Raw genomic sequence first — 27,772 nt, forward strand, 5'->3', positions numbered from 1 at the left:
AAAGGATAAAGGCTTTATTTATTAAAATAATAATTCTTTTGTTTGTGAGGCAGAACACCAGCAGAGCTGGATGTGCTGTGGTCTGGGTAACCAAATTCTAGGACTGCAGGTATCAGTAACACTGATGAAATACACTGGATATTTTCAGTATGTCTCCAAGAGTCAGGGGTGAAGGAGTCTCTGCTCCACAGCCGTGTTGGATGCTGCATCCAGATCATGCTCCTCTGCATCCCTGGTGATGTCCACAAATATCTGCAACATGAATCAACCCATTATTGCCAAGGACTGACAGTTTTTATGCTGGTCACGGGGTATTTCTTCCTTTTGTACAGGCAGTTTCTAACCTGGAACTCCCACGTTAACGTACCTGTTGCAAAGTGTTCAATGACAAGCTGTATTCCTCAAACCTGAAATTCTGTTTAGCTGCAGAGAGATGGAGAAAGGATCCTTAAAACCCAAATCCACATAACCAATTTGAAAGCCTGCTCCTTACTTGATTGATTGTTTCCTTTTACCTGCTTCTAGCTTGGAGAAAGACCGGGACAGGGGTAGTGCATCTGCCTTTGGTATCTTGTAGATGAGCAAGGAAGAAGTCCTGAGAAGGTAATAAAAATGAATTCATCATTTTGTGATTGAGCATCAAAGTTTGGGGAGGGTTTGTAGGGTAACTGTGCTCCCAGATAAAACATTGAGCAGGGTCAGTGGGAGCAGCAGGGTCAGCGGGGTCAGTGGGAGCAGCGGGGTCAGCGGGAGCAGCGGGGTCAGCGGGGTCAGCGGGGGCAGCGGGGGCAGCGGGGGCAGCGGGGGCAGCGGGGGCAGCGGGGGCAGCGGGGGCAGCAGGGGCAGTGGGGTCAGTGGGAGCAGCAGGGGCAGTGGGGTCAGCAGGAGCAGCAGGGGCAGTGGGGTCAGTGGGAGCAGCGGGGGCAGTGGGAGCAGCAGGGTCAGTAGGGTCAGTGGGAGCAGCAGGGGCAGTGGGGTCAGTGGGAGCAGCAGGGGCAGTGGGGTCAGTGGGAGCAGCAGGGTCAGTGGGGTCAGTGGGAGCAGCAGGGGCAGTGGGGTCAGTGGGAGCAGCAGAGCATCCCAGCACAGACCCAGCCTGGGGAGCAGCCCCAGGGCACTCACCTTTCCTGTCGAGCTGCGCAGGGGAAGAGCTTCAGAATTTCGGCGTGGAGGGCATCGCTTTGGGCCGTGTCTGTCAGCCTGATTTCTAGGTGGTAACTTGTGCCAAACTTACTTTTGAGACCCTCAAGGGAACCGATGTACCTGCAGAAGAGGGAAAACATTGCTCAAACCACCACAGTCAGCAAATAAAGCAGTCACTGGGGTTGAGCAGCAGGTGTACCTGCTCTTACCCCCCAGCTGTTTATGTGCTGGTGAAACACACTGATGCCAAAGGGATTTTGTTCTGATTTTCACATTTTGTAGATTTTAGGAACACAGTAGTTGTAGATTTTTAGAGGGTTAATATTTCTAACAGTTTAAGTTTAATGCCTTTCTATCACTACCCCTGTCCCAGAACAGGGAGCTCAAATTCCTTTAGTTAATTGATCTTGTTTAGACTCCTTTCCAAGGTAGAGCTGAAAGATATCAGAAGGCCCACAGAATGAAACACAAACATAGGTCAGAGTGACCCAAAAGCCAGAACTGGATGAACTCCAAGAGACCTTTGTGTGCCTGAGGAAGAAGAGCTGATGAAGACAGAGGGTCTTGACGACCCCAGACCCAATTCCAGGGGGTTGGACCAGGGGTGGGACTGGGGCTGGACTGAGAAATGTGTAAAGCAATGATTGGAGAGATCTTATTATAAAAGCCATGGAAACAAGAACTGGGACACATGGATGTCATCCTGTATTCCTGTGGGCTGTAGGCCCTGTGTTATTAAAGGACCTTTACTTTTTATCTTACCCTGCACTAACGTGCTCAGAGTCCTGTTTTTGTGAGGAAGGGTCTCTCACGGCATCACACAAAAACTGGTTGTTACACACTTGGGACAACCCAAATCAGGATTTTCTAGGAGGTTGGGAAGACAAAAATCCCAACAAACCCAAACCCCACAACCCCCCGGACTGAAAGGCAGGAGTCCCCCTGGTAAGGGCTGTGCCCACCGGAGGCGCCCCGACACCAGGATGGCCACGCGGTCACACATCGCGGCCGCCTCCTCCAGGCGCTGCGTGCTCAGGATGGCTGCTCGCTCCCTGCTCCTCATGCAGCTCTGCATCATTCTCCTGGAACACAGGGATCGTAGTTACTGCCCGGGAACAGCCAAAAAAACCCCTCCCCTGGTTTATGTCTCCCTCCTGGTTTATGTCTCCCTCCCTAAAAGTAACTGACATAATAAAATTATTAGAAAGGGGATAACTATTTAAAAGACTTTGGTTAATTTGCTTCAAGATGATATGGATTCCAATGCCATGTTGCAATTTGTCATGTCAGCATCCCTCCAACTTTTATGCTTTTGGTGTAAACTGTGGGTGAAAAGCTACAGCAAACACTAGGGCTGAATGACTAAAGGAAGAAATACTTATAATTTTTTCATTTTCTCTGAAAAAAGAGGAATTTTTGTCATTTGTACCAAATTCACGCGTTCAGCTGGTGTCTACTGAGATTTATTTTGGGTGTATTACCATCAAGATTTACAGAAAGAGCTTCCTGCCTGCTGGGTGAGGAGTTGAACCAGTGGTCCCCCATCCTCTGGGCATTAGGAAAAAGGGAAAACAGAGGTGTATCTGCCACTGAGGCAGAACCTCTTGGCTGCCCAAGGGTTGCTGCCACACAGAGGGTAAGACCCACCCCCATCCTGTTAAATGCCTCGTTTCTGCTGCTCACCACATGTGGCGCTGCCCTTTCAGGTCCATTCCTGCAGAGGGCTCATCCCAGAGCATCACTGCCGGATCCCCCAGGATGCTCAGAGCAAAGCAGAGCTGAAACGGCAACGACACTGGGTCAGGTCTGCTTTACCTTCCCCACACAACTGTGAGTTGTCTTTGCTACGTCTCAATCCCTGTGAATGTTTTCGAAACTGAAGCTCTTGATTCCAAAGTACAAGAGGAACAGGGATTAAAAAAAATACACTTCAGGTGTTCTCAGTTCACATTTTAATCCCTCAAAATCAGATTTCCCCCAAACTCCTAAGCCTGCCAAAGATGAGAAAGTGTTTTTCCATCCCATTTACCAGCAGATGCATGTGGTGGGGCATGAAAAGATGATTACCTTGTAAATCCAATTTGTGGTTAGCACTTATTAGATACACAGTGCAGGAGAGTGGGGAAAGAGGAGGGAGGAACCTGCCAGGCTGGATTCAAAAGCTATTGATGATATTAAATGATCCCAGGAACTCACTCAGCTGAAGGTTCTCTGTGCACCACATCCAATGTTTGCTCAATAGCAAAGACAAATGTAACATGTACCTTTCTGGCCTCTCCAGCAAGTAACTTCCTAGCTGGGGTCTTGAAATGCTTCAGGAGATCCAAGGCCTTTGCTATGCTGTGGGGAATGGAAAAGGAAAATACCAAAATGACCATCTTGCTCTGCAAACTCTGTGGTCAGGGGTGCTGAGGAACCAGACACTGACATACTTGGTTTGGCTGACACACATCACCACCTTGGGTTACTTGGTGATTTTACTCCTAACTTGGAAGGTAAATGAAGGAATTTTTGCAGAAATTCAAGGCAGTAAGGGCAGCTAATGAGTGAAGCAAGTTATTCATGTAACTGGCCATGAACTGGGGCAAGTCCAATTTTTTTCTGACATTTTCTAGTCAAACAGGCTAAAATCTTTATTGGCAAAGGACTGAGAACAGCACACAATATCAGATCTCATCAGAAGATCCTGTTTCTCCAAGGTAAAAAGGTATTGAAGGTTCTGTCTCTTAATCACAATATCCTGAGCTGGAAGGGACCCACAGGGATCATCAAGTTCATCTCTGGCCCTGCACAGAACTATGCCCAAGAGTCACACCATGTGCCTGAGGGTATTGCCCAAATGCTCCTTGAGCTCTGTCAGCCTTGGTGCTGTGATCACTAGCCAGGTTTATTAGCAGGAAAACCTTTCCCTGACCTATGGAATCAGAGCATCCTGGGCTGGAAGGGACCTTTCCTCTGCAGAGAGGAAGAGCTGAGATCGTTTGGCTTCATACCTGCCAATGGTAAGAGCTGCATCTTCTTTCCTCATCCCTCTCACGGCAGCAAATGCCTCCAGATGCTGCAGCACCGTCAGGTCTGGCCAGAGAGGGTCCTGCTGGGGGCAGCAGCCCAGGCCCCCCAAGCTGCCCTGCCCTGGGGAGGGGGCAGCTCCATCCTGGTCCCTGAGCAGCACCTGCACAAACACCCGGGGTTGGGGCATGTTGGAGTCACAGAATGGTTGGGCTTGGACTTTAAAGCTCACCCAGTCCCACTCTCTGCCATGGGCAGGAACACCTTCCACTAACCCAGGTTGCTCCAAGCCCTGTCCAACCAAGCCAAGTCAAGTTGTAGCCAGCTGAGTAGTCAGCAGACACTTGTGAGTGGTGATTGTATGGTTGCCCAGACAGCCTCATGGACAGGTGATCCTGCTCCACCTGCCTTTTCACTACCACAAAATTTGGTGTAATGGGAGCAACACAAGATTCTCTTTTCCCAGTAATACTTTTCTGTTTCTACCATTCAGTCCCAAATCTGTAACAGCAATGGCATTTCCCCTCCCCCAGCACATGTCGTTAATCATTCTGCACATAATTAATTGATGGACTGTTACTGGTCTAATACTACCCACATTCATTTTCAATTTCCTGATTTTGCAAAGCTGTTTATGTAGAGTGTTATTTTTGGGGTTTTCACATTTCAACATTTCCTACAAGGGTTGTGAAATTTTAACAGTGGGTTTCCAACACCCACCAAAGATTTTCTGTAGCCCAGACTCTTAAATCTGTAACATTGGCTTTGATGAAAACTAGAACGTGCTTGAAGTAAATCAACACTTTCTTCTCACTTCTGTAAATATCTGGGCTACCTAAATTGTACATACAGGTCCATAAATTCCCTGACTGAAGGGCTGTGTTGCTGGTTTGTCTTATCACATCCTTAATTTGTAAAGGCATCAAGGTCATCTCTGCAGCTGCTCCAAAGGAGCCACCCACCTCCCCAGCAGTCAGTGCTACATCCCCAGAAATCATGTTTAGAGTTGTGCTTTTTCCGGCTCCGCTGGGTCCTAGTAGACCTAATACTTCTCCTGGAACAAATATGAGAGAACTATTAATAAAAATTATTAAGACCTTCTTCCATCTGTGCTAGGCAATATCTAAAAGTACAGTAGGAGAGAGGATTGTTCAGTAACTTGTCCAACAAATTAAAACTTTGAATGCAGGAGCCTGAGGCTCTTGGTTGCCCACAAGAAGATTCTAACAAAAATATTGTCTCCAAATGTGACCTTCACTTCAGGTGCTAGTCATTTATAGGGGTTGCAGCAAAATACTTGAACCTTTTTTCACACTGAAAGAGAGGTTTTTGACAGCGAGTTTCTTCTTTTTCTTAAAGATGGAAGTGGCTTTTTTGACTTTGTATTCCTTGCGCAAACTGTTGACAACAATCGATTCCTGTGAAGAGATGAAGAGAGAAATAAAACTCTCCTCCTATCCTATGAAACAGCTGATCTGTTGTTACCATTAACTATGACTCTTTAAATGAGAAAATTTCTCAATTAAAAATCCAGGAAACAGAGCAAGAGAAAAAAAAGGAAATTAAGCAGAATGACAATAAAAGTAGTAGTGTCAGCAAAACTTCTTCTGGTGTTGGGGTGACCATGGGCTGGAGGGAAAGATCAGACCAGTAGATCTGAGTCCATGAGCTCAGAAAGTAGAGATCTTAAAGCAGCTAAGAAAACACCCTGAAAATAGAGAGTGAGAAGAAGGCAGAGGGTTGGACTCACCTCGTTCTGCTGCAGGGACACCATCGCCCTCCGAACTCTCTCCCGCTCCACCTGGACTTCTGGGGGCTCCTCCCCAGCAGGGTCCTTGTTCTGCTTGGTGACCACTCTCCTCTGCTGGATCCTACAAGCCAAGGATAAGAGATGGCAGCACTGGGAGTCACTTCCAAAAGGGCAGCTCCAATGCAGCCACTGCAAAATGTATTTGAACTCAGGGGGTTCAGAGAATATCCTGAGCTGGAAGGGAACCCACGAGCTGTTCCACAGGCAGTGTTTGCTCAGATATTTATTCATTTATTCACTGAACCCCACTGGCATCCTTGAGAAAATACAGGCCCAGTTTTGCTTTTCCTTCCTCAGTAACTATTGACTGGTTCTCTGCTCCCCACATGCCAGTGATCTGTTCAAGGAGAACTAAAATACACAAAGTTTTCAAAGCAATTTGGGCATCTAATCCAGAGTCCCAGAATATTCTGAGGTGGAAGGGCCCCAGAAGGATCATCGAGTCCAACTCAACATAGCTGATCACATTGTCTGATGTTTCAAAATTCAATACTTTCTACAAATCTTCTCCCACATGACTTAGGTGGTCAGTCTCCTGATGTTGGTGACAGAGAAGCAGAGGGCAGGTGGCAGATGACCAGCCTGAAGAAGCTTTAGGGGAAGTCTCCACCCTACCAGAAGCAACACTGACATGTTTGAAAAGGAGTTGAAATGCTGGATTTCAATTTATAATTTATCCAGCTGCAGTGAAATGTCCTGAAACCTCAGCTATGACCCTTAATAAAAAAAAAGCTTAAAACCCAATTTTTATCCTCTCAAGGACATTGTAGTTCAACTGGTCTTCTATTGCAACACACTGGGTGGCAATTTGCCTCCAGACACACTCAGGGAAACTCCAGTAAATTAATTTGGGAACTGTAATGACCCAAAGGAATTAAAAATCCCTCTCCTTGTTCTTGGTTTCCTCCCCTCCAGATAAACTGGTTAAAACTGAAAATATGAGGTTTATCCACATTTTTCAAAGTGTCTGAGTTCATTCCTCCCCTCCTCCTGCTGTCAGGGATGAACCAGGAGGGCCCTGCCTGGCTGTGCAGCACCAAGCCCACCCAATCCCACTGGGATAATTCCAGCTCACAAGGAACCCCTGGGACACACCTGAAGATGGGATCAAATCCTGCAACTGCTTCTCCACATCTCATCTCCAAACAGCGCAGGAGGAGAGCGAAAATTATACTGTGGATGTATGGCTGGAAACCAGAAATTAATGAGGTTTGTGTGGAGACAAGGAAACAACACACTTGATTAACTTTAATTCTAGGAGATAAAGGAAACTCTCTCATTTCTTTCAGCTACTGAAAAGGTTTAAAAGGGGAACTAGTTAAATTAATGCTTGGCATATATTCCCATCTGTCATGCAGATCTTTTGCAAAAGCCTTGAATTCCTACTGCAGTTTTAATCCAGATGATCTGCACTCCAGTAGATCCTACAGCATCAGGGGTCACATTGTTCTTTTGCAGAATATTTAGTTGATTAATAATACCTCTGCCTTAGACATAAGGTCCACTTAACACCCCCCTTCCCTCCCCAATTTTTGCACATATTGTACCATCCAGGTAACATCCAGGGGCCATGTGAGGCACAAGGCCCTTATTACTTGGATGTGCCTCCCCTGCAAGCCCTTAATGTGAAACTTTGACCATATAACCCAGGCCTTATTCATGGGGAGAGTTATACAAGCCCAGTAAAAGTCCACTGCATCAGAAGAGTCATCCTTTCCAAAGCAATCATCTTCAAACTGCTCCTTACTGCAAAGACAGCCATGTAGATGTGATTCCATAAGTGAAAAGTTTCATCATTGTGAGATATTATGAAGCTCTACAAGAGAAGAGTGTCAGTCAATTAGGAAAATTCCTTAGCATGGTGTGTCTGAGTGCGAGGACAGTGCAAGTGTGGGAGGTTGGGATGCTTAGGTTTTCTTCAGGGTGGAATAAAGGAGCTTTGAGCTGCACTTTGGGTTTGGTTCATGCTGCCTCAAAGGGTGGTGGCTTCCTTGGCCACAGTAATTCAGAGGGGCCTCAGATCAGTTCAGGTTATATCAACCTTTCTCATCATTGCTTCTCTCTTGCAGGTTCTTTTACCTTCTGCCAGCTCACTTCCTCCCCCTTGGTCTTCCTGCTCCATCTTTCCCTCCCATGCTACCAAAATACAGCCATTGGCAACAGCTCTTCCTAACTAAAGAAATCATAAATATCCCCATCAAACAAAAGATGAACAACTCAAATCTTGGCCCCTTCTCTCACTCCCCAGCCTGGATCTTTTCTTCTCCTCTTGTCTATCCTCCCTCACTCCTGACAGTTGGCACTTTGAGACAGGGAATCTGGAAAGTGCCTCTTGCTTTGCCAGTTTGCACCTTTAGGACCTTTATGGAATTTAGTAGGACATGTTTTACTTACTATTCGAAAGAACATCGCGAAGCTCAGCGGTGGAAACACAGGAAGCACATTAAAGACATAGTAAAACACTCCATGATAGTCACTGATCATGTAGGCAGCATAATTCACCTGGAACAATGCAGAAGTAATTCCAATATCAATTTATTGTTGCTAAAACACAGATTCCTTGTCGCGGATTTGGGTTATTCTGCTGAATATTGATATATTTGAAATAAAACCTCCAATGCCAACACATGGAAACCAAACACTTCGGAGTGAAGATGCTCTTCACTTACCACAATGAAGATCAAAACCCAAAGGTAACGATTGCTTCGTCTCCTGCGAAACGTGAAGGCAATTAAATAGACAAGGAGGACAAGAGATGCTCCATAACCAATGATGCAAATGATCTGGAGAGAGAGACTGGGGTCAGTGACACAGAGGGGTGTGGGGACACATGGACACCTGCCTGGAGCTGTGCATTTGGAATAAAACTATTGATGCCAAAGGGATTTTGTTCTGATTTTCACATTTTGTAGATTTTAAGAACACAGTAGTTGTAGATTTTTAGAGGGTTAATATTTCTAACAGTTTAAGTTTAATGCTTTTCTATCACTACCCCTGTCCCAGAACAGGGAGCTCAAATTCCTTTAGTTAATTAATCTTGTTTAGACTCCTTTCCAAGGTAAAGAGCTGAAGGACATCAGAAGGCCCACAGAATGAAACATAAACACAGGTGAGAGTGACCCAAAAGCCAGAATTGGATGAACTCCAAGAGACCTTTGTGTGCCTGAAGAAGAAGAGCTGATGAAGACAGAGGGTCTTGACAACCCCAGACCCAATTCCAGGGGTTGGTCCAGGGGTGGGACTGGGGAAATGTGTAAAGGAATGATTGGAGGGATCTTATTATAAAAGCCATAGCAACAAGAACTGAGACACATGCATGTCATCCTGTATTCCTGTGGGCTGTAGGCCCTGTGTTATTAAAGGACCTTTACTTTTTATCTTACCCTACACTAACGTGCTCAGAGTCCTGTTTTTGGGGGGAAGGGTCATTCCCAGCATCACTATTAAAGCAAAATCCCCCTGGGAAGTGAGGGAGTGGGATTTGTGTCTGCCTGTTTTCCTGCATGCAAAGAGCTCACCAGGGCCACGAAGCTGTCAGCCTGCAAGGGGCAGGCACGGGTGACGAGCACCAAGATCCCAAACATGAGAGAGAAGAGGATCCAGGAGAGTGGGATGTCCACCAGTGCCTGCCCACACCAGTATGCTGAGGGGAAGAGCCCTGCGTGCCGGAGCTGGGAGCGAGCCTGGAGCTGCAAATGGGAACAGGGAACTGAGTTAGAAAAGTCTAAAACACCATTCCTGCTCCTCCTCCTTCTCTATTCCTTTGCTCCTCCCTTCCCTGGCTGAGCCTTCCTCTCCTTCCCAAGTATATACAAGTCTTAGTCCCACTATTGTTTCAAATCAAATAATTTCTAAAAAGGAAAAAAAATCATTCCAATCTCAAAATATTTATTAACATCCAAATTATTCCAAGCCCCACCCGATTTCCTGGGATGCAGAGAAACGTATTTGGTACAACATCGTGCTCATATGGCTGTATTTCTTCTAACATCCTACCTAGAAATCATAGAGTCACAGAATGGTTTGGGTTGGAAGGGACCTTAAAGATCATCCAGTCCCACCCCTGCCATGGGCAGGGACACCTTTCACCAGCCCAGGTTGCTCCAAGCCCCATTCAGCCTTGGCCTTGGGCACTTCCAGGGATGGGGCAGCCACAGCTTCTCTGGACACCTGTGCCAGGCTCTCACCCCAGTCCATAACTGCTCTCCAGAGATATTGTATTTACATTCACTTCTTGGGTAAGACCATCTACAGCTTGTGCTCTTTACCTTGTAGTCCTCTGTGCTGCTCACTGCAAAGAGAGGAGGCAAACCAGCAGCCAGAATCAGCAGGTAGTCGAAGCAGTTGAAAAAAATATAGTTCTTTATATCTGGGTTTTGTAGCTGTGGGGAGAAATTCAGGGTCACCCATAATGCACACCTGCCCAGGGAAAATCTGGCTCATAGGATGGTTGAACAGGCAGGTGAGTAAGAACACCAATGATAACTTGTGTTTAAGAACAGAAAACAAGGCAAAAGAAAAAAAATGGCATTTGGCATCTTAGAATTTGCAGAAAGTACTTGGATTACTGTAAATTGTTGGGGATAGAGGCCAACTTTGGGGGGCTTGCAAAATGGGTGTTGGAGAAAGGCAAAGTTTGCAAATATCACTGTTGTATTTGACCATATTCATCCTCATGGAGTGGTTTGTGTTGGAGGGGACCTTAAAGATCTTCTCATCACAACCCCCTGCCATGGGCAGGGACACCTTCCACCAGCCCAGGTTGCTCCAAGCCCTGTCCAGCCTGGCCTTGGACACTTCCAGGGATGGGGCAGCCACAGCTTCTCTGGCAACCTGTGCCAGGGCCTGCCCACTCTCACAGGGAAGAATTTCTTCCTAATATCCAATCTAAACCTACTCTCTGCCAGTTTGAAGCCAATCCCCCTTGTTTTATCACTCCAGGCTCTTGTAAACAGTCTCTCTACATCTTTCTTGCAGGTTCCCTTCAGGTACTGGAAGGCCACGGCACTGAAACCCTACAGAGCTCTTAGAAACCGAAGAAGAGACTGCCATGAACACCCCCAGGAAGTGGCAGCAACCAACCCTTGGAAGTTGCTCCCCCAGCCAGGTTTCCAGCCTGCACAGTCCTCACTTCCCCATTTCAGTGTGTTCTGCCCCTGAAGGGAGAACTCTGACCTTGGGGAAGAGCTCGCTCCAGACGCGGATGCGCGCGGTGGAATTGCGGAGCCTCAGGAGGGAGTTGCTGATGATGTTCATGAGCAGGGGGTAGCAGTTGATGGGTTCTGGGCTGCACAGGACTGTGAACTGGTACTTCTGAAGATGGAAGAGCAAAATATATTATCTTCCTTCCCTTGAGAAGTGCGAGCAGCACTGCCAATATTATTTAATACGTCAAAAAGTATCCTCCCTTTTCTGGTGCTTTTATTTCTCTGTGCCTCATTTAAATACTTTTCAGAGAATGTTGTTGATGTGCAGGATGAAAGAAGTAAAAATTATCCCTCACCTTGCCTTCCAGGGATATTTTTATAGCTCCATTATGATGTGGAAGTCTTGTGATGTTTTTCTCAAGAGTTATTTCTGGCATTATGTTTTGAGTCCTCAAAGCAGCAATGAAATCCTCGATTTCTGATCCTGAAATCAAGTCAAGAACAGAAATTAGAGTAATTAGAGAGGTTTTTTATTTTAAATGTATACAGTTTCATATAAACAAGTTCCCACTTGCAAAACTGAGGATGTTTAAAGACTCCAAACATCGAGATTCTAAGCAAACATGTATTTGCTGTAATTTTTTTTCTAGTTTAATTAGAGTGGTTAAACACAATGTGTGTTTCCATACTTAGTTTATTTATTTCAATTTTTATTATTTCATTTGCCTGGTTCATTACTCTCTCATGTATCATCTACTCAGTTACCATCACTAAAACTAGACTTGTTTTTGCTGAAGAGAAAACATCTCCCAAGACCACAAATATATAAAGGAATGTACAGACAGAGTAAGGCAAGGCTGGTCTGTCAACTGTAACAAGATTCAGGTTGGTGCAGAAAGTGAGTCACATGTTCTTCTTTACCTGTGTCATTGAGGATGAGAAGGTTTGAGGACTTATTTTGAATTTTCTCCTTGGTGGGAAGAAAATAAGGACTAGCTGTGATTTCCCAGCTACCAGAGCTGTGCCACAGGTGAAGTACTATTAAAAGCATCAGCAGTGGAAGGATGAATGTTCCAAATAACAACAATCTAGATGGAAAAACAGACCATAAGTGAGTCCAGGGGAACTACAACTTAACTAATTGTGTGATCTATGGGGAAATTTAAAGCTTAAGCAATTCAGGCCTCTACCACTAAGTTCAGACTGCCCCTTTTTACCACAGCTTTTAAACATTTTCCACCTAATTTTCTGCTTCCAGACAACTCCACCAGTATTTATTTCCCTGAGTAACTCCAGGGAACAATCAGCTCTTTGGGAAGCACCAAAGGAGGGCAGGGAGAGCTCCTGTACTCACATGGCCCTGAGGAACTTCCCGTCGTGCTTCAGTTTTAAGAGACGAACTCTCATCACAGCACACACTTGTTGCCTCCAGAGCATCATCCCATTCCCTGGCAGGATCCCCTGCCTGGAAAACACCGGGAGGTTTTGGTCCTTGTCCTCAAGGTCTCCATCTCCTGTGTGTTAGACATGCCATTATCCACAAACAGCTTTCAAAGGACACATTTTAATCACAAACAAACAATAGGGATCTTCTGTTCGGAACAGAGGAATGTTTTTGCTTTTTGAAGTCAGACAAGGCACAAGGGCAGGGAAAAGGGTCTGTAATTTATCCAGAATATTATTTACATTGGTGAATCCAAACTGGCTGAACCTGGGCTCATATGGCAGCACATCCAGTATCTTCACTGGCCTTGTGAAATGCCTTCTGCCCAGTTTATCTTTTCCCATCTCTTGGTCTGGGCAGTGTAACCCTTCAAAGGCAAACGCCCTTCCAACCTCAGCTGTCAGTCTTCAATTCTTGTGCTTAAAGCCTGTGGTAAGTTAAGACTGAACCTTCCAGTCTTCTCCAAGAAGATATTCTACCCTACAGGAAAGTGGGCTACAACTGCCACTCTAGACCTCCCAAGGTTCATATTTAACAGAAACTCATTAGATATTTAATTAAAACATACGTATGTATGAAAACTTATTCATGGCACACTTGCAAACTGGAGTCAGTTCTTTACCTTCTCCATCGATGACTTCCTCACCCTCCAGCTTTAGGAAAACATCTTCCAGGGTTGTCCTGGTAACCTCATAATTAACAACCCCCTGCAAGAGGCTGCTCTCGAGGTGGCTGAACAGATCTGCAGGACAGGAACAACCAGGCTCAGCCCAGTGGCCAAGGCTGGGCACAAACTCAGACTGGCACTGGAGTGATGTTGGATATTCCAGGAATCACAGCCTTAATCTCCACAGCTTAAAAACCACCCCAAAATTATTGTGTTCTTTACAGGCAGGTAGTGGAAAATTCAGAGTTTTTAATTAACATGGACCATCCTGAAAGCAGAGGAGACTCAGTGGATTTTAGTTTGGAGATTAGTTTGTCAATTTTCTTTTGTTCATCTGCATTATTAATATTAATATCTGCACTGGAGTCTTTCTGTAAGACTGATGTTGATGCAGCTTCCAAACCCCACTCAGTGTGGACCAGGGAATAGAGTTACCCCCTTCACAGCAGCTTTGCTTTCTGCCTTTCCCACCACTTGTCTTCCCTCTAAACCCCTGGCAAAGCAACAGGTTTGCTTACCCGGGAAGCTGTCGGTGTTTTCCAGAGGCAGCAAATAACACAGCTCATCCCTCTTCTTCCCTTTGAGCATGGCATCAGGGATGTACTGTCTGACCAGGGATGAGATCAGCTCTGGGTCACACAGGTCATTAATGTGCACCCTGTTTGTGTCAAAAACCACATTGTTACAATGTTAAATGAGATTTAAAAACCTTGCTTTAAATCCAAAGCCAGCACTGATTCTTCAAGCCATAGGGAAAACTTCAAAAGTGGGCAGCATTTCAGTGGGAATTTTCCTGGCTGTCTGCAGTGCCCCTGGGTTTGCCATGCATGCAAGAAATAGTTGAGGTTGACAGCAATGATCCTGCCCAACTGCTAAAACAAGAACACAGACACTGAAATCCAAAGGAAAAAAGGTGTTGCACATCACTCTGGCACTGCAGATCTTCCCCCTCTGCCCCCCTTTCTGCAAGGGAGGTTGCAAAGTCATTTCAGGATTGGGTTCCAAAGAAAAGCTTGCTGTCCAAAGCAGGGTATTTTTGGCACCCTCAAAAGTCTCTTAAAATTAATTGCTGAGATTCCCAGTCCTCTGCATGGAAGCTCTACAGAAACACAGACCCTCTACAAGAAAATATGAGAATTTTCTATAAGAAAATACAAGAAGCTTTTCTCAACAAGAGTGATGACCAAAAGAAGAGGATTTACCTTAAGTGGTAGCCAATTCCCCATTTTCTCTTCAAGTACAGAGATGAGCCAACACTCTGTAATTTCCCATTAGAGAGGAAAGCTTTGCGATCTGAGGGAGTAGAAAAGAAAGGATTTAGGGGGATTTACAGGAGTTGCTGAGGATTTACTGACCTCACCCTGCTCCTTCTGAACTCAACAGACTTGTTAATAAAAAATTAGGAGGAGTAAAACCAGCCCAGTGTTAAAGGTCTTTTTTGCTTCTGAAACCACTGGCTCTCTGCTAAGCCTCAAGGTTACCCTTTTGTTCATGCATTCCTCTGGGCTCCTGGAGAGTTTCCCACAGAGCACAGGGACAATAAGGAAAGAGGAAAAGATATTAATTCAAACAATAGTACTAATGTGGCTGCTGCCAGTGACATATCCAGGTAATATGGAAGTGCTTTACCCTGAGGAAGAGCTTGAGAAGGTCTTAGAGGGGCACATCAGTCCAGATTTAGCCTCTGCTCAGCCTGGGTTGGGTGGGCTATGAGACAGATCATGCCCAGTGAGCGCTGTTTGCATCCTGATGGGACCCACAGGTGGGTTCTACAATGGAAAACCTTCCTTTGCAAACACAAAAGACACAAATTTGGCTCACCAGCATGAGCATCAGCCTCCTCCATGGACTGGGTTGTGAAGAGTGTCACGTGTCCAGCCTGGCGTTCCCTCAGGAGGCTCCACACGTGGTGCCTGGAACAAGGATCCAGCCCAGCTGTTGGTTCATCCAAAAGCAACACCTGCAAAGGCCAACAAGATCAGAGCTCCGTGTCCAAGCCATGTTTCCATGTTTACATCACCTCATTTCGTGCTTTTGGTGATCTCACTCAAAGAATAAAAGGCATCCTCAGATATCAGCCCTTTTCTTTGCTCTTTCTCCTATTATGATATCACAACCCTTTTAATTACAAATATGGTTCTCATTGAAGGGGGTTCCTCCATCCTTCCAGTAAGTGAATGAGTAGGTCAGTGGCTTTGGAATGCCAAGGGGACATTACCAGTGCCTCTGTGCCAAGCCCAAATGCAAAGCCATGTGCTAAAATAGTACACATTCCATGTGTATAAATCAGACTGGTCCCTACCTGAGGATTCCCTAAAATTGCAATTCCAAGAGACAGTTTTCTTTTTTGTGCCCCACTCAGAGCATCAGCACAAACGTTCTGAAGGTCAGTGAGGTCCAACATCACGAGAACTTTCTGCACCTGGGTAAAGCACCAAGACAAGGGTCAGATTTCCAGATCACTGGTCACATTTTAATTCCTAAGTGGCTACACACACTACAGGACAGTAAGATTTCAAGATTTCAAACTTATTTACTTTAAATGGCTTTGCTTTGAGTTAAATATTGCAAATCCAAGTTCTAACTCGTGACACGAGGACAAGAAAGAATGGAAAAAACACTTCACCCCTTAATTAGGGTTGTTCTCTTTTTCACAAACAAGATGCTGGTGATAATATTTTATAAATAAAGCATAAATTCACCAAGATGCCAAAAAGGAGGAGTCAGTGGCTGCCAAGCACATACCAACCTCTTGCTCTACTTCCTTCCTCTCAGTCCCCTTGATGTGGGCAAAAGTTTGCAGGTTTTCCTTCACCGTTAAGGCTTCAAAATGCAAATTAAGCTGGGGGCAAATCCCAACCATTGCCTGAATTCCTTCCCTGTCCAATATTTCAGAAACGTTGTAATTGTATATCGTGGCAGAACCTGCACAGGGGGATGAATGAAAGACATTTCATCCTGTACAGTATTTCCCAGTTATAAGGAGAAAACAGACTGGTTTGTGTTCATACCTTTGACATTAATTCCAGCACGATGGATGTTTCTCAAGGGATAAAACAAAGATTTAAAAAAAAAAAATTAAAAAGCAAAATAACTGTGTGGTGCCAAACTTTAATACCCCTCAAAAATGTTTCAGGGCACCAGAACTCTCCCTTGAGAATAAAAACTTATTTCCTATAGGTGTTTTCCTTGGAAAACATCAGGCCATCCAGATGGAGGATTGGGGTTTATTTGCATATTTCCCTCTTCCACTTGAAAAAACAAACAGCTTCTCATCTTCAGCATTCAGGTCCATGATCTTACCTGCTGAGGGCTTGGAAAAGCCACTGAGCACATGTAAAAGAGCAGTTTTCCCAGATCCACTGTGACCAAGCAATGCAGTGATTTGGCCTTCATAGATATTTAAGGACAAACCTGGAACAGAAACAGAACATCAGGATGGAAGTTGGGGAGAAGTGGACTCGCACCTGCAGTTTGTTGCCACAAGTGACAGAGGAGTGACATTTTCTGAAGCTGAGAGGCAAAACCCAAAAGCCCAAAAGTCAGGACAAAGCTTAGTGAGGAAGTTGTTGTCAAGTCTTGATTGAATTCACTTCAATTACTTCATTAATTAATTATATTAACTGCCATATTTAAATAATTTTGCCTTCAGTTTTCCAAGAGGTTCATAACCTTTTATTTCAGTGTGGTTCCAGAGAGTGTCCACAGGAAGAGAAGAGCTCACAGCTTTTCCAGTGTGGGACATTTCAACAGTTATTTCAAAGCAACCAGGCTTTGCTACCTCATTTTCTTAAAAAAAAACCCAAAAACAACATCTTTCTGTGGGTGGATGGGTTTGGTTTGTTGGGTTTTTTTACTCAACATAGACATTGGGGACCATATTGATATTTTTCATATTTTTCACATTTTTTGTTTTTGATATTTTCACTTGGAGTTCCTGTTCCACAAAGGCATTTAACAAACACCCCACAGCAATGCTATGACTGTGTCAACTATTTGCATTGGCAAATGCTTGGAGAGCTGAGCTCAGGCAGATTTGGCTACAGCCAGGGACCAAAAAACCCCTAGTTTGTTGTTTTTTTTCCCATAAAATATCTTACATTTTGAAAGGGAGGTTTGAGAGGGGGGTTTTTAGAGTGGTTCTTCCCTGAAAACCCCACAGCTTTTAAGGAGACTTCTGCTGCTGCAGAAAGTAATAAACAGTGATTTTCCCAGAGGGAACAGGGAGATAACAAACAACCTGGTAGAAATTTGCCACTAATTTAGCCCAGCACAAATAACCATTGCACAACGTGATTTAACAGCACCAGAGGCAGGACTCAGCACAGCCAGTGCACTCCAGAGCAGTTTGAGATCTTATCTAGGGAAAAGTGAATAAAAACTGCAAAATCTCTCTTACCCTTTAAAGCTTCGATGCTCTGGCCCTTCTTCTTGTATATTTTTTTAATATTGTTTAGTCTAAAGGAAAGGTAAGCAAGTCATTACTATGGAATCTCACCATTTGGACATTTTTCCTCAAAATAACCTTTGAAACTATTGGAAGAATATTTCCCAACCTCCACCTCAAACTGGTCCCCTTCATTCTGAAGGAATCACTTTTTGCAATTCATTTCTTGTACCTCCAAAGCAGAATTAACAACTGTGCTTTCCTAAAAGCTGTTTAAAAGCTTTCAAAGCCAAACTCCCTGGACATGCAGAGGATGAAGAAGGAGGCCCTGGGGAATGAGATTGCACTTGGTTATCTAATTAAAAGTGATGATTTAGCTGCTATTTGAGCAGATTCGTGTTTGTTTTCTGGTAACAATCAACAGGCAGCAGCAGCAAAAAGCCCAAGCAGCCCTGGCAGGATGCACAAAGCAGAGTTTGATTCACCACACTCCACCAGAATTGTGCTTAAAGGTCACAGAATGGGCTGAGCTGGAAGGGACCCATAAGGATCATCAAGTTCAACCCTTAGCTCTGCACTGGGTGATGGTGGAGGGGAACAGAATCACTGCTGATGCTCTGCAGGGAGGAAAGTGCAGGGCAGCAAGTTGGTCACCAGCTTGGAGGATGCAACACATCCAATAAATATTTAAATCCAGCTCTGGAGCAGAACAACACACTGAACAGACCCTCCCTTTCACGTGTTTGCCATTAGCCTCACCCATACATGTTAGAGGACTCAGTCTAACATTCACCTCTCTAGAGCCAAGTATTCTTTGTGGAGCTGCCTTTTCCAGGAATCCTCACCTGATTGCTTCCTTCCCACCAAAGCCTGGAGGCATCGGCTCGGCGTTGCTGCTGGGAAGGGGCTCGTGGTTCCTCTCGCTGCCACCTCTCAGCCCCTCGGACCCCCTGCTGGGCTTCACCCAGTAGGATGGTCTCAGGAAGAAGGCAGGAGGGTGTGGCACCCCATACTTGCCTAATTCAGAGACAGAGAAGGTGAAATATCCACCCCAAACTCTCCAGCCACCATTTCCTCGACAGCTGCACAGTGTGGGCTCTCAGCAGAGTGAAAGAATTGATAAATTCTGTGGTTTAAGTTGTCTGTTCATCCATATCTGTAAATGTAGGTGTGGAATAACCACAGCAAAGACCCCACTTGCACCCTCTTTGGTACAAAAACATCAGGTCAAGTCAACATCCTTCCAAGCCCAGAGGTCAGGGCTGTCAGAGCAGGATCTCAGGGACTCACTCCAGGGTTTGCCATTCCTTCTGAAGCCTTTTTTGGAGGCAAAGCCAAACGAGGCACTTACACACACCCAGACTCTGGGCAAACAGGTTTCTTCCCAACCATTTATTTCCCATTTTCATTCCCTGGTGTCAAGGCTGTTAAGATGCCCTTCCATACTCTGAGCAGCTCATTACCAGGGCACCTTTTTTTTGCTTCATGTGCACTACGGTTTCCTCTCATCCCACCACCCCCTACAAGGGGAGAGAGTTACAGAAGAAAAAAACAAGGAAATTTGCATTTTTTTCTCTCACATTTCCACTTACCAGGCAAAACCTTATCAAAGTAGATGGCCAGCAGGAAATACAAGATGCTGTCAAGGCTCAGTATGAGGTACAGGTTATAGAGAGGGTACAGCTCTGAGTTAAAGGGTGGCCCATGTTTTTCTAATTTTACCATCTAGAGGGGGATAAAAAAAAGAGCACAAGTCAGATGTGGCACTTCCTTTGGTCAGAACTACTACATGCAAACTACTGCTGTGTCATCACAACCTCTTTCACTGAAAACCCAAGTCCACTCACGATCACGATGCTGTTACTAAGGAGGCAAAGGCTTTATTATGACCACAAGCACCAGAAATGCCTCAGTAAGCTGAATTCCAGCCAATGGAGAAGTTACCCCAGCAGGGTGATGCACGTGGTGTTTGCCAAGGCAGCACTTCCAGAGATCACAGTTCTTGCAGATCTTGGTGCCCACCACACACATCCCACTGCTGCACTAATTCATAGAGATTTCCATTTATTGTGTATATAGAGGCAGTAAAACTCATGGTCACAGAATCATAGAATTGATTGGGTTGGAAAAGACCTCCAAGATCATCAAGTCCAACCCTTGGTCCAACTGATGCAGTTGACTCTCCAACCATCCTTATGATTAATAAGGATGGAGCTTCTGGAGTCAGGTTTTCAAAGTATTTAGAGCAGAGGGGGGTGACTGGGTTGTTCTGCCAGTACAAACTGGGGCTGGCAGGTCCTGCAGCAGGATTGCTGTGCCCTGGACTCACATGGTGCAGTTCCTGCAGCAGGATTGCTGTGCCCTGGACTCACGTGGTGCAGGTCCTGCAGCAGGATTGCTGTGCCCTGGACTCACGTGGTGCAGGTCCTGCAGCAGGATTGCTGTGCCCTGGACTCACGTGGTGCAGGTCCTGCAGCAGGATTGCTGTGCCCTGGACTCACGTGGTGCAGGTCCTGCAGCAGGATTGCTGTGCCCTGGACTCACGTGGTGCAGGTCCTGCAGCAGGATTGCTGTGCCCTGGACTCACGTGGTGCAGGTCCTGCAGCAGGATTGCTGTGCCCTGGACTCACATGGTGCAGGTCCTGCAGCAGGATTGCTGTGCCCTGGACTCACGTGGTGCAGGTCCTGCAGCAGGATTGCTGTGCCCTGGACTCACGTGGTGCAGGTCCTGCAGCAGGATTGCTGTGCCCTGGACTCACATGGTGCCCTGGCTTTAGGTTGGACCTACCGTGGAGAGGCCAGATGTGAAGGCAAAAGGACTGAAGAGATTTAAAATCCATCCCGAAGACGGTGGCAAAACGTCCAACAGTGTCAAAAACCCCACTGACCCCAAGAGGATGTGCAGGAGAAATCCCACAAAACTGGTAATATTTGGCTGCTTTAACAACGAGCTGATCATGAAAGTGAAGTGGATCTGCAGCAGAGAAAAGCAGGAGTTAGAAGGATGGCAATTAAACAAACAACAGGAAAATAGGAGTAGAATTAGAGACCCAGCTGAGCTGCTGTTGTCCCCTGCAGATGCAAATGGCAGAGCACAAGGTTTGCATCATTTAGCAGATGGGTCTGAGGGTTAGGGCAGGTTTATAGGGACAGACAAATCCCTCCCAGCCTGGTGTTAGCACCTCTCTTTACTTTGATTTCAAGTCAGAATCTCCCAAAATGTCATGGGAGTGGTATATTAAAAAAATCACAATAAAATACATGTACATTGCATATGTTTATACATATAAATATATAAATTATGACAATTATAACAATAAATTCCAACAGTGAGGAATTTTTGTTACTTTCTCATATAACACCCAGCCCCAGAGAACTCTGCAGTCTTCAGATATTTTAATTTTACTTAAATTTTAATTAAATTCTTTTAACTTTCAGACATTTTAATTAAGAAATGGGGAAAAAAAGCTGCATCATTGAAGAAGGCAAAAGCAGACTTACACATGCCATGCCATAAAGGAAATAAAAAAAATACAGTTCTGAGAAGCTTTGACTTTCCAAAACCTCTGTCAGCGTGATCAGTGCCAGCAGACTGGCTGATATGGAGATGTACACAGTGTACAGCAAACTCCAGGATAACCTGCAAAGGAAGGCACAGCTGGTTTGGGCCCTGAACAGGACACAGTCTGTAATTCAAATCCTTCAGAATTCCAAACACACGTCTATTCACAGCTTCCAGGTGGAAAGGTGCAAATATCACAGAATCAAAGGGTTGGAAGGGACCGCAGAGCATCATCTGGTCCCACCTCGCTCCTTGGGCAGGGTTATCCCAGAGCAAGTGGCACAGGATTGTGTGCAGATGGGTCTGGAATATCTCCAGTGAGGGAGACTCCACACCCTCTGTGGGCAACCTGTCCTAGTGGGTGGTCAAGTTCTTCCTCATGTTCAGGTCCTGCACCTCCTCAAGCCTCTGCAGATGCACCAATGCCAGCACAGAGAGACAGAGCACCTGCAGCCAGGACCTCTTATCCGTGTGCTTTTCCTAATGATGTGAAACACTTGGATTTGGAAGCCTCTTTGGACAGCCCCTGTGTGTCCCTCCTGTGCTTCATCACCAGCAGTTTTCTCCAAAATCTGGTATTTATGCCCTTTTTGTGTTCTCTGTGTGAACCCACTGATGTTTTGGAGCCAAACAACACCTCAAGCCCAAGAGCCTCCCCACACCCCCCCTGCCACATGAGGGGAGCTCTTCCCTCCTTTGGGGGAGCAGAGCAGAGCTGGGCACAACAAACAGCAACAACATGCTTGGAAACGGAGCTTCTCCAGCAAATACAATCATGGGATGGTTTGGTTTGGAAGGGACCTCAAAGATCAACAGAATTCCACCTTCCTTCCATGGGAAGGGACTCCCTCCCACTGGATCAGGTTGCTCCAAGCCCCTCTATACATCCTACATACATTAGATAGTACAACCTCTGTAATTACACAGTGAATTTCTTACCAGAAGGCAATATCCTGCAAACCCATGGCTCTCATCAATACCTTGAGCCTCTTCTTCTCCCTTAGAACTTTCACTGACAAAGAGTACATAAATGGGGAGTAGCACAATATAGCACAGATAATGAACCAAACATAATCTATTCTTAACACAGGTTTCATCATGGGGGATTTCAGAAAAACCCCAGTAATTGACTTCATTTCTTTCCAGACAGAATGGTTGGTTTTCATCTAAAGAAAAGAAATGAGGCATTAATTTCATTTCTGTCATGAAACAGCCAACACCAGAAGAAACAGATTTTTATAAGCATTAAAACTATTATTTTGTCAACAATAAGCTTATGTTTATAAATGGCAACTAACCAATATTTAGTATCCTTTTGGACTCTCTTGCAATAAAACACTAACAACTGCCTTGAGCCATGAGAATGATCTGTCATTCTTTGAACTGCTGAATCACACCCTGTATTTAAGAAACTAATGATTCCAGAAAATCACAGAATCATGGAATCCCAGGCTGGTTTGGGCTGGAAGGGACCTGAAAGCCCATCTCATTCCAATCCCATGCCATGGGCAGGGACACCTTCCCCCCTAGATGGGAAAATGAAATGGTTTGGGGGAGGTTGTGTGGGTTTTTTTCTGTTGTTTAGTTTAGTTTTTTGAAGTTTACAGATAACTCTGAAAAGAATAGCACACATTTTCCATCATGATCACTTACTTCTATGAGTGCTGCATCAATGCTGGACTGCACTGAGAGGAAACCCTCGTACCAGTACGAAGGAATTTTGCAGTAACTTCCTGCAAAATCCCAGCAGGATTCTGTTGGGGAAAGAAATTTAAGAAAAAAAAAATTAATCAATTCGTGTCCATGGTATGTGTATATAAATACTTACATATAATGTGTGGGGTTGAAAATGACTTTTACTTAAGTGGCAAGAAATGCAGATTTAGTTTTACTCAACCTTTTATGTTTTAATGTGGAGACAGGCTGGGAGAGCTGGGGCTGGTCAGCCTGGAGAAGAGAAGGTTGTGTGGAGACTCCACAGCACCTGCCAGTGTGTGCCAGCAAGGAAGCTGGAGAGGGACTTTTCATCAGGAACTGGAATGACAGGCCAAGGGGGAATGACTTCCCACTGCCAGAGGGCAGGGTTAGGTGGGATACTGGGAAGGAATCCTCCCCTGTGAGGCTGGGCAGGCCCTGGCACAGGGTGCCCAGAGAAGCTTTGGCTCCCCCATTCCTGGAAGTGTCCAGGGCCAGGCTGGAGCAACCTGGGCTAGTGGAAGGTGTCCCTATCCATGGCAGGGAGGTTGGGATTGGATGACCTTTGAGCTCCCTTCCAACCCAAACCATTCTATAATTCTGTGTTTCTCTGACTGTGGATAATGTTCAGTTGTTCTTACAACTTTTTCCTCTGAGACTTGTTTCCCTCTCAAAAACTAACTCGAATTTCAATGAATGTCTTTCTGGAGTCATTTAGCACAAGCAGCCTCCATCCCTTTGGGGTGGCAGAGCAGCACAGGGATCCAACTCAACAGCTTTTACTGTAAAATCAGATTCTGTGTCTTCGTTTGTTCTGTTACCGATGTGATCTATGAGTTCATTTGGAAACACGGCTTTGCTGATTTGGAATCTGAGGCTGTAGGAGAAGTCATCCTTAAAGACAACACCAATAACTTCATCCTCCAAATTCCCTTTGGCTTCCATTTTTTCCACATTTTCCATCTCTTCTAATATTACACCTGCCAGCAGAATAAATAATTAATATTAAAAAAAAAAAGAAAAGAGAGAGCAAAACCATCACAGCTAAAACTCTGATTAGTCAGGCAAGAACATGTAAATGGACATCACCACAATCCATACCCTCAAAAATATTGTGGCTTTTTTCTCTCCCCCACCACAAGTGCTGGTTCAGACATCACAGATGGAACAAGGATTGAAGAGCAGCATTACCCCTCAGTACTGAATCCGAAGCCACTTTGCCCATTATTCTCCTGGTGGTGTTTGTTGCAGGTGTGTACATGAGTGTCGTTCCTGTGGCATTAAAGGCTGGATCATCCAACTGCCCCAGGAACTTGTATGGGAATTCTTGCCTTGGGTAGCTCCAGATCATGGCTGCTGATTCTCGGAGTACAAGGAGGAAGATCAATGCTGTCACCCATTCCTGGAGGAAAGGAAGGACATGCAGAGGTGAGTTGCAGCCCAAGGATGTGGTGGCATGGGAAGGTTCCTGCAGGACCCTCCTCATGCAGCTCTGCACAGTCCAGCTCCTCGGAGTGTGGTGCCTTTCCTCTGTACATGTGGGAGAGCTGCTCCACAGGTGTGGTGATTTCAAACTAGGAGGAATGTTTCAAGTGAAAAACATGTTTTCTTAGTACCAGAGCCAACGAGGTCTGCTGATAATTGTACACCATCATCATGAATTGGACATTGTGTTCCTCTATCCAGGGCAGGGTGGGATCAACAACCCAAAGCAACAAGGCAGCTTTGTCCCAAGGCTGTATTGTGCAGGGATATTCCAGTGTCTCAGGAAGAGGGGTAACTGCTGACATTTCCCAGGGAACCACATCACCAGCTGAGGCTTCTCATATCCCCTCCCATAAAAACAATGAAATGTAAAAACACTTTGTAGTGCAAATCTGAATTTCCCTTGGGAAGAGCCAACACTTGCCTGAAAACTTTGTGTCTTCATCCTCCACACCAGAAGAATGTTTTTCCATAGGAGAGCACGGGTTTGCTGAAATATTTTTGAGGCTTTCTTGAATATGCCCTGCATTTTTCCAGCTGAGAAAGAAAATGATACAATTCAGAATAAAACAGATCACTGGAAGTTAATATGTTTGTTTAGGTAAACACCACTTCAGAGGAAGCCAATAACATGCCAAAAGTTGAGAACTTGTCTCCATTTTACAGCTTGGACAATCAAGGGAATAGTGCAAGATCATGGAAGGGAACAGAGAGCTGGGTTGGACTCAGGGGCCTCTTCCATGTGGACAGATTCATCCTTCTTCATCCTAAAGAGGCTTTGTAGAGTGAGACAACTGTTCACTTTCTACATTTCACTGTAGAAAGTGAATTTATGTCTTGCCTTAGACATGTGGTTTGTGGGCAAATCACTGCTCACCTGCTCTGGTATTGTAACCAGACCCCAAATCATCCCTGTTACACACATGCCCTCTTTCCACATCACCTCTGGGGCAAGGCAGCTGCCCCCCAGGAGGCCACCAGAACCACTGGGGAGATCTAAAAGTGGCCTAAAAGAGATGCTGCCACTGTGGCCCTCAAGGGGCCTGGGAAGAGACCAATTTGTTCTGTTTTCATCCAGATGCTGATGAACTTTGACTCTAGAGCAGGGCAGCATTCAACCCCCTTGTGATCCTTTATATCCTTCTAAATACTTAGCAGGGAGTATTTACTGGGGGATAATTTTATGGGGAATATTTATTTCCACTCCAAGTTTAATCACATGGGCAAAATTCCCTGTGCAAGAACAGCAGCAAGTTCAGAGGGACAGGTCTCACCCCCTGCCCTGGAGGAGAGCAGGGGAAGGAACCTCCCACCATGTTTTTGTATTTCAATACTTCCAAAAGGCTGAAACCCCAAATCAAAGCAACCTCAAATGCTCAGTGCTCTAATCCCCTTGGACATCACTTCCTGATTTCAAGGGCTGGGCAGCTGGAGTTAATAAATGGTTCTACTACTCTGTTTCCTTCCCTGCTTGCTTTTGGAAGAATTAAATATTTGCCTGCTCTGAGGGCTGTGGATCCAGAATCCCTGTTTACCCTCTGAGTGTTATCACAGGGCTTATCTCCTGCTGCTCTCCTCTCTCCTGTGCTTCCCCACCACAGCCTGCGGTGGAGTTTAAAGGCAAAGAGGAAGAGATTTCTAGGAAAGGTTCCTTTTTTTTTTTTCTTCACGCTCAGGGCTGAATTTCAGGCGCTGTGAACCGAAATGAGCAGCCCAGCCCAGGATGTTTGGGCAGTAAACAAATGTTCCTGGTGTTGGGTAACATGGAAAACATGATGGGCTTGTAAAAACTGCACAATAAACACTTCATTTAAAAATGATGGAGCAAATCTAAAGCTTTTCAGAAAATGCCAATGAAGTTTCTACCAGTTTTAATTTAACTTTTTCATGTGGAGTGAGAAGGAAAAACCACTGGGAGCCAAATATGAAGGCAGGAATTCAAACAAGTGATGGTGCCTGTGAACAAAATCAGGAAGAACTTAACTTTCAATTAGGTACCTAATAAATACTAGATATTATCAACTTTTAATCAAATATCTAATCAACTCATTAGGTAATTATCAAAAAGGTAAAAATACAAGAAAAAGAGAATCCTCTGCAAAATCTGAGGCTCAAAATTTCACATTCAGAAGTCAAAATAAACCTGTCAGGAGTTTATCTGGAGGCAACAGTGAGGAGCTTTAAGCCAGTTAAGAGCATCATTTGCACAACTGGATGTCTCTGGAGGGGTTTGCCTCCTGAGGGCTCATTAAATACACCCAAACTCCTGCTCTGCAGGAACACACTCTCCAGGTGTTGCAGGAACTTCTGCTGGATTCTGTGCTTAACTTTGCTCTACCAAAGTCTGCCCCAGAAAGGCACATCCCATATAACCCCTTCATTAATTTATTGTCTCAGGGAATTCCTAGTTGGCATCTCCTCAGACTTTCGCCACCCTCTAATAAAAGTTTAACTTACTGTGATCTAGTTGAAGGTGTCCCTGCTCATTGCAGGAGGGTTAGACAAGATGTCCTTTAAAAGTCCCTTCCACCCCAAAATATTCTATGAGTTGGTGGGTTTAACTCCTCAAATGAAGATGCTCCTCAGGAGCCTCTCTGTGCTGGCTGTCAAGGAATCAATGAATGCTGCATCTCCCACTTCCCAGAGGAGCCCCAGGTTTTCCAAGAGCCCAGGATGAATCCCTGCACGTGGGGAGTGCAGAGGTGAATGTGCTCTTTCCATACCCTCCTGTTTGCCAGTTAGTGCAGTTCTCTGTGTTTGCATCTGGCCCCCTGATAAACACGAGCCAGATCTGAACTGGCTCTACTCTTAAACACATAAACTTTGAGACAGGTTATTTTCCTACTCTCAGCTTGAAAAAAAACCAAACCAACAGCTCCAAACCTTCCCTTTTATCAAAGCTCAACACTTTAGCTCTTCCAGAGAAGTGAAATTTGAGGTTTTGCATTTTTAGATGCCTTTAGTGGTGACAGCAAGGCAGGAGGAGGAGGGTGGAGGGAATGATTATCATCTGGGAAGACACAGTGATCAACCTGCAGCCAAAGTACATCCCTGGTGAGAATCAAAACCCACACACAGAGAAAAGCTGAATATTTTCACTCTTTTGCCTCTTAAATATTTTGTTGTGAAGCCTAAAATTTGCCAGAGAACAGAGCTGAAAGGTGCAGCTTTTCTGCATTCAGTGTAACAGAGTATTAAATAATCAGGGGAAAAACTCCTCACCAAACACAACCCTGCATGGAAATGCTCTGAGAAGAATTTTTTAATTTCTATTTCTGAATAAATTTTCCCTTAAAAAAAATTTAGAGAGAGAAATATGAGACTCCTTACCTGGTATTGTGTTCTCCATGAGGACCAGGTGTCCCTCAGCTCTGAGGTGTCCCAGCTCCTGGTCCCTTTGCAGCCCCGGCGAGGGCTGAGCCC

The 27,772-nt window shown here is 45.2% G+C and overlaps 1 protein-coding gene across 2 annotated transcripts; it reads right to left on the reverse strand.

The window, feature by feature from the left end:
• LOC139680793 (ABC-type organic anion transporter ABCA8-like) lies at nucleotides 1-27,772 on the reverse strand. 2 transcript variants are annotated; one of them, XM_071573710.1, is made up of 39 exons: nucleotides 27,680-27,772; nucleotides 24,774-24,886; nucleotides 24,056-24,266; nucleotides 23,686-23,844; nucleotides 22,823-22,923; nucleotides 22,109-22,335; nucleotides 21,109-21,247; nucleotides 20,396-20,581; nucleotides 19,200-19,332; nucleotides 18,453-18,624; nucleotides 17,620-17,678; nucleotides 16,524-16,634; nucleotides 15,970-16,145; nucleotides 15,523-15,642; nucleotides 15,042-15,180; nucleotides 14,423-14,513; nucleotides 13,739-13,878; nucleotides 13,176-13,295; nucleotides 12,464-12,623; nucleotides 12,031-12,197; nucleotides 11,466-11,593; nucleotides 11,138-11,272; nucleotides 10,231-10,344; nucleotides 9,481-9,651; nucleotides 8,632-8,745; nucleotides 8,357-8,464; nucleotides 7,710-7,778; nucleotides 7,058-7,149; nucleotides 5,903-6,023; nucleotides 5,456-5,570; nucleotides 5,115-5,206; nucleotides 4,137-4,315; nucleotides 3,408-3,483; nucleotides 2,827-2,921; nucleotides 2,106-2,225; nucleotides 1,123-1,263; nucleotides 516-595; nucleotides 368-423; nucleotides 1-252 (listed from the first exon to the last, which is right to left on the reverse strand). In XM_071573710.1, the coding sequence occupies exons 1-39, from the start codon at nucleotides 27,696-27,698 to the stop codon at nucleotides 163-165; spliced, it is 4,839 nt and encodes a 1,612-aa protein (XP_071429811.1). In that variant the 5' UTR covers nucleotides 27,699-27,772; the 3' UTR covers nucleotides 1-162. The 2 variants fall into 2 exon arrangements, with proteins under 2 accessions (XP_071429811.1, XP_071429810.1); XM_071573709.1 differs by having other exon boundaries at nucleotides 11,138-11,275.

Source organism: Pithys albifrons, chromosome 19 (assembly GCF_047495875.1).
Source record: "Pithys albifrons albifrons isolate INPA30051 chromosome 19, PitAlb_v1, whole genome shotgun sequence".
NCBI lineage: Eukaryota > Metazoa > Chordata > Aves > Passeriformes > Thamnophilidae > Pithys > Pithys albifrons.

Coding starts and splice junctions, on each gene's coding strand:
- LOC139680793 (XM_071573709.1), bottom strand. Junction 13,879..14,422: donor GGAATTGGCTACCACTTAAG/GTAAATCCTCTT, acceptor TGACACAAACAG/GGTGCACATTAATGACCTGT. Junction 8,746..9,480: donor CTGACAGCTTCGTGGCCCTG/GTGAGCTCTTTG, acceptor CTCTCTCTCCAG/ATCATTTGCATCATTGGTTA.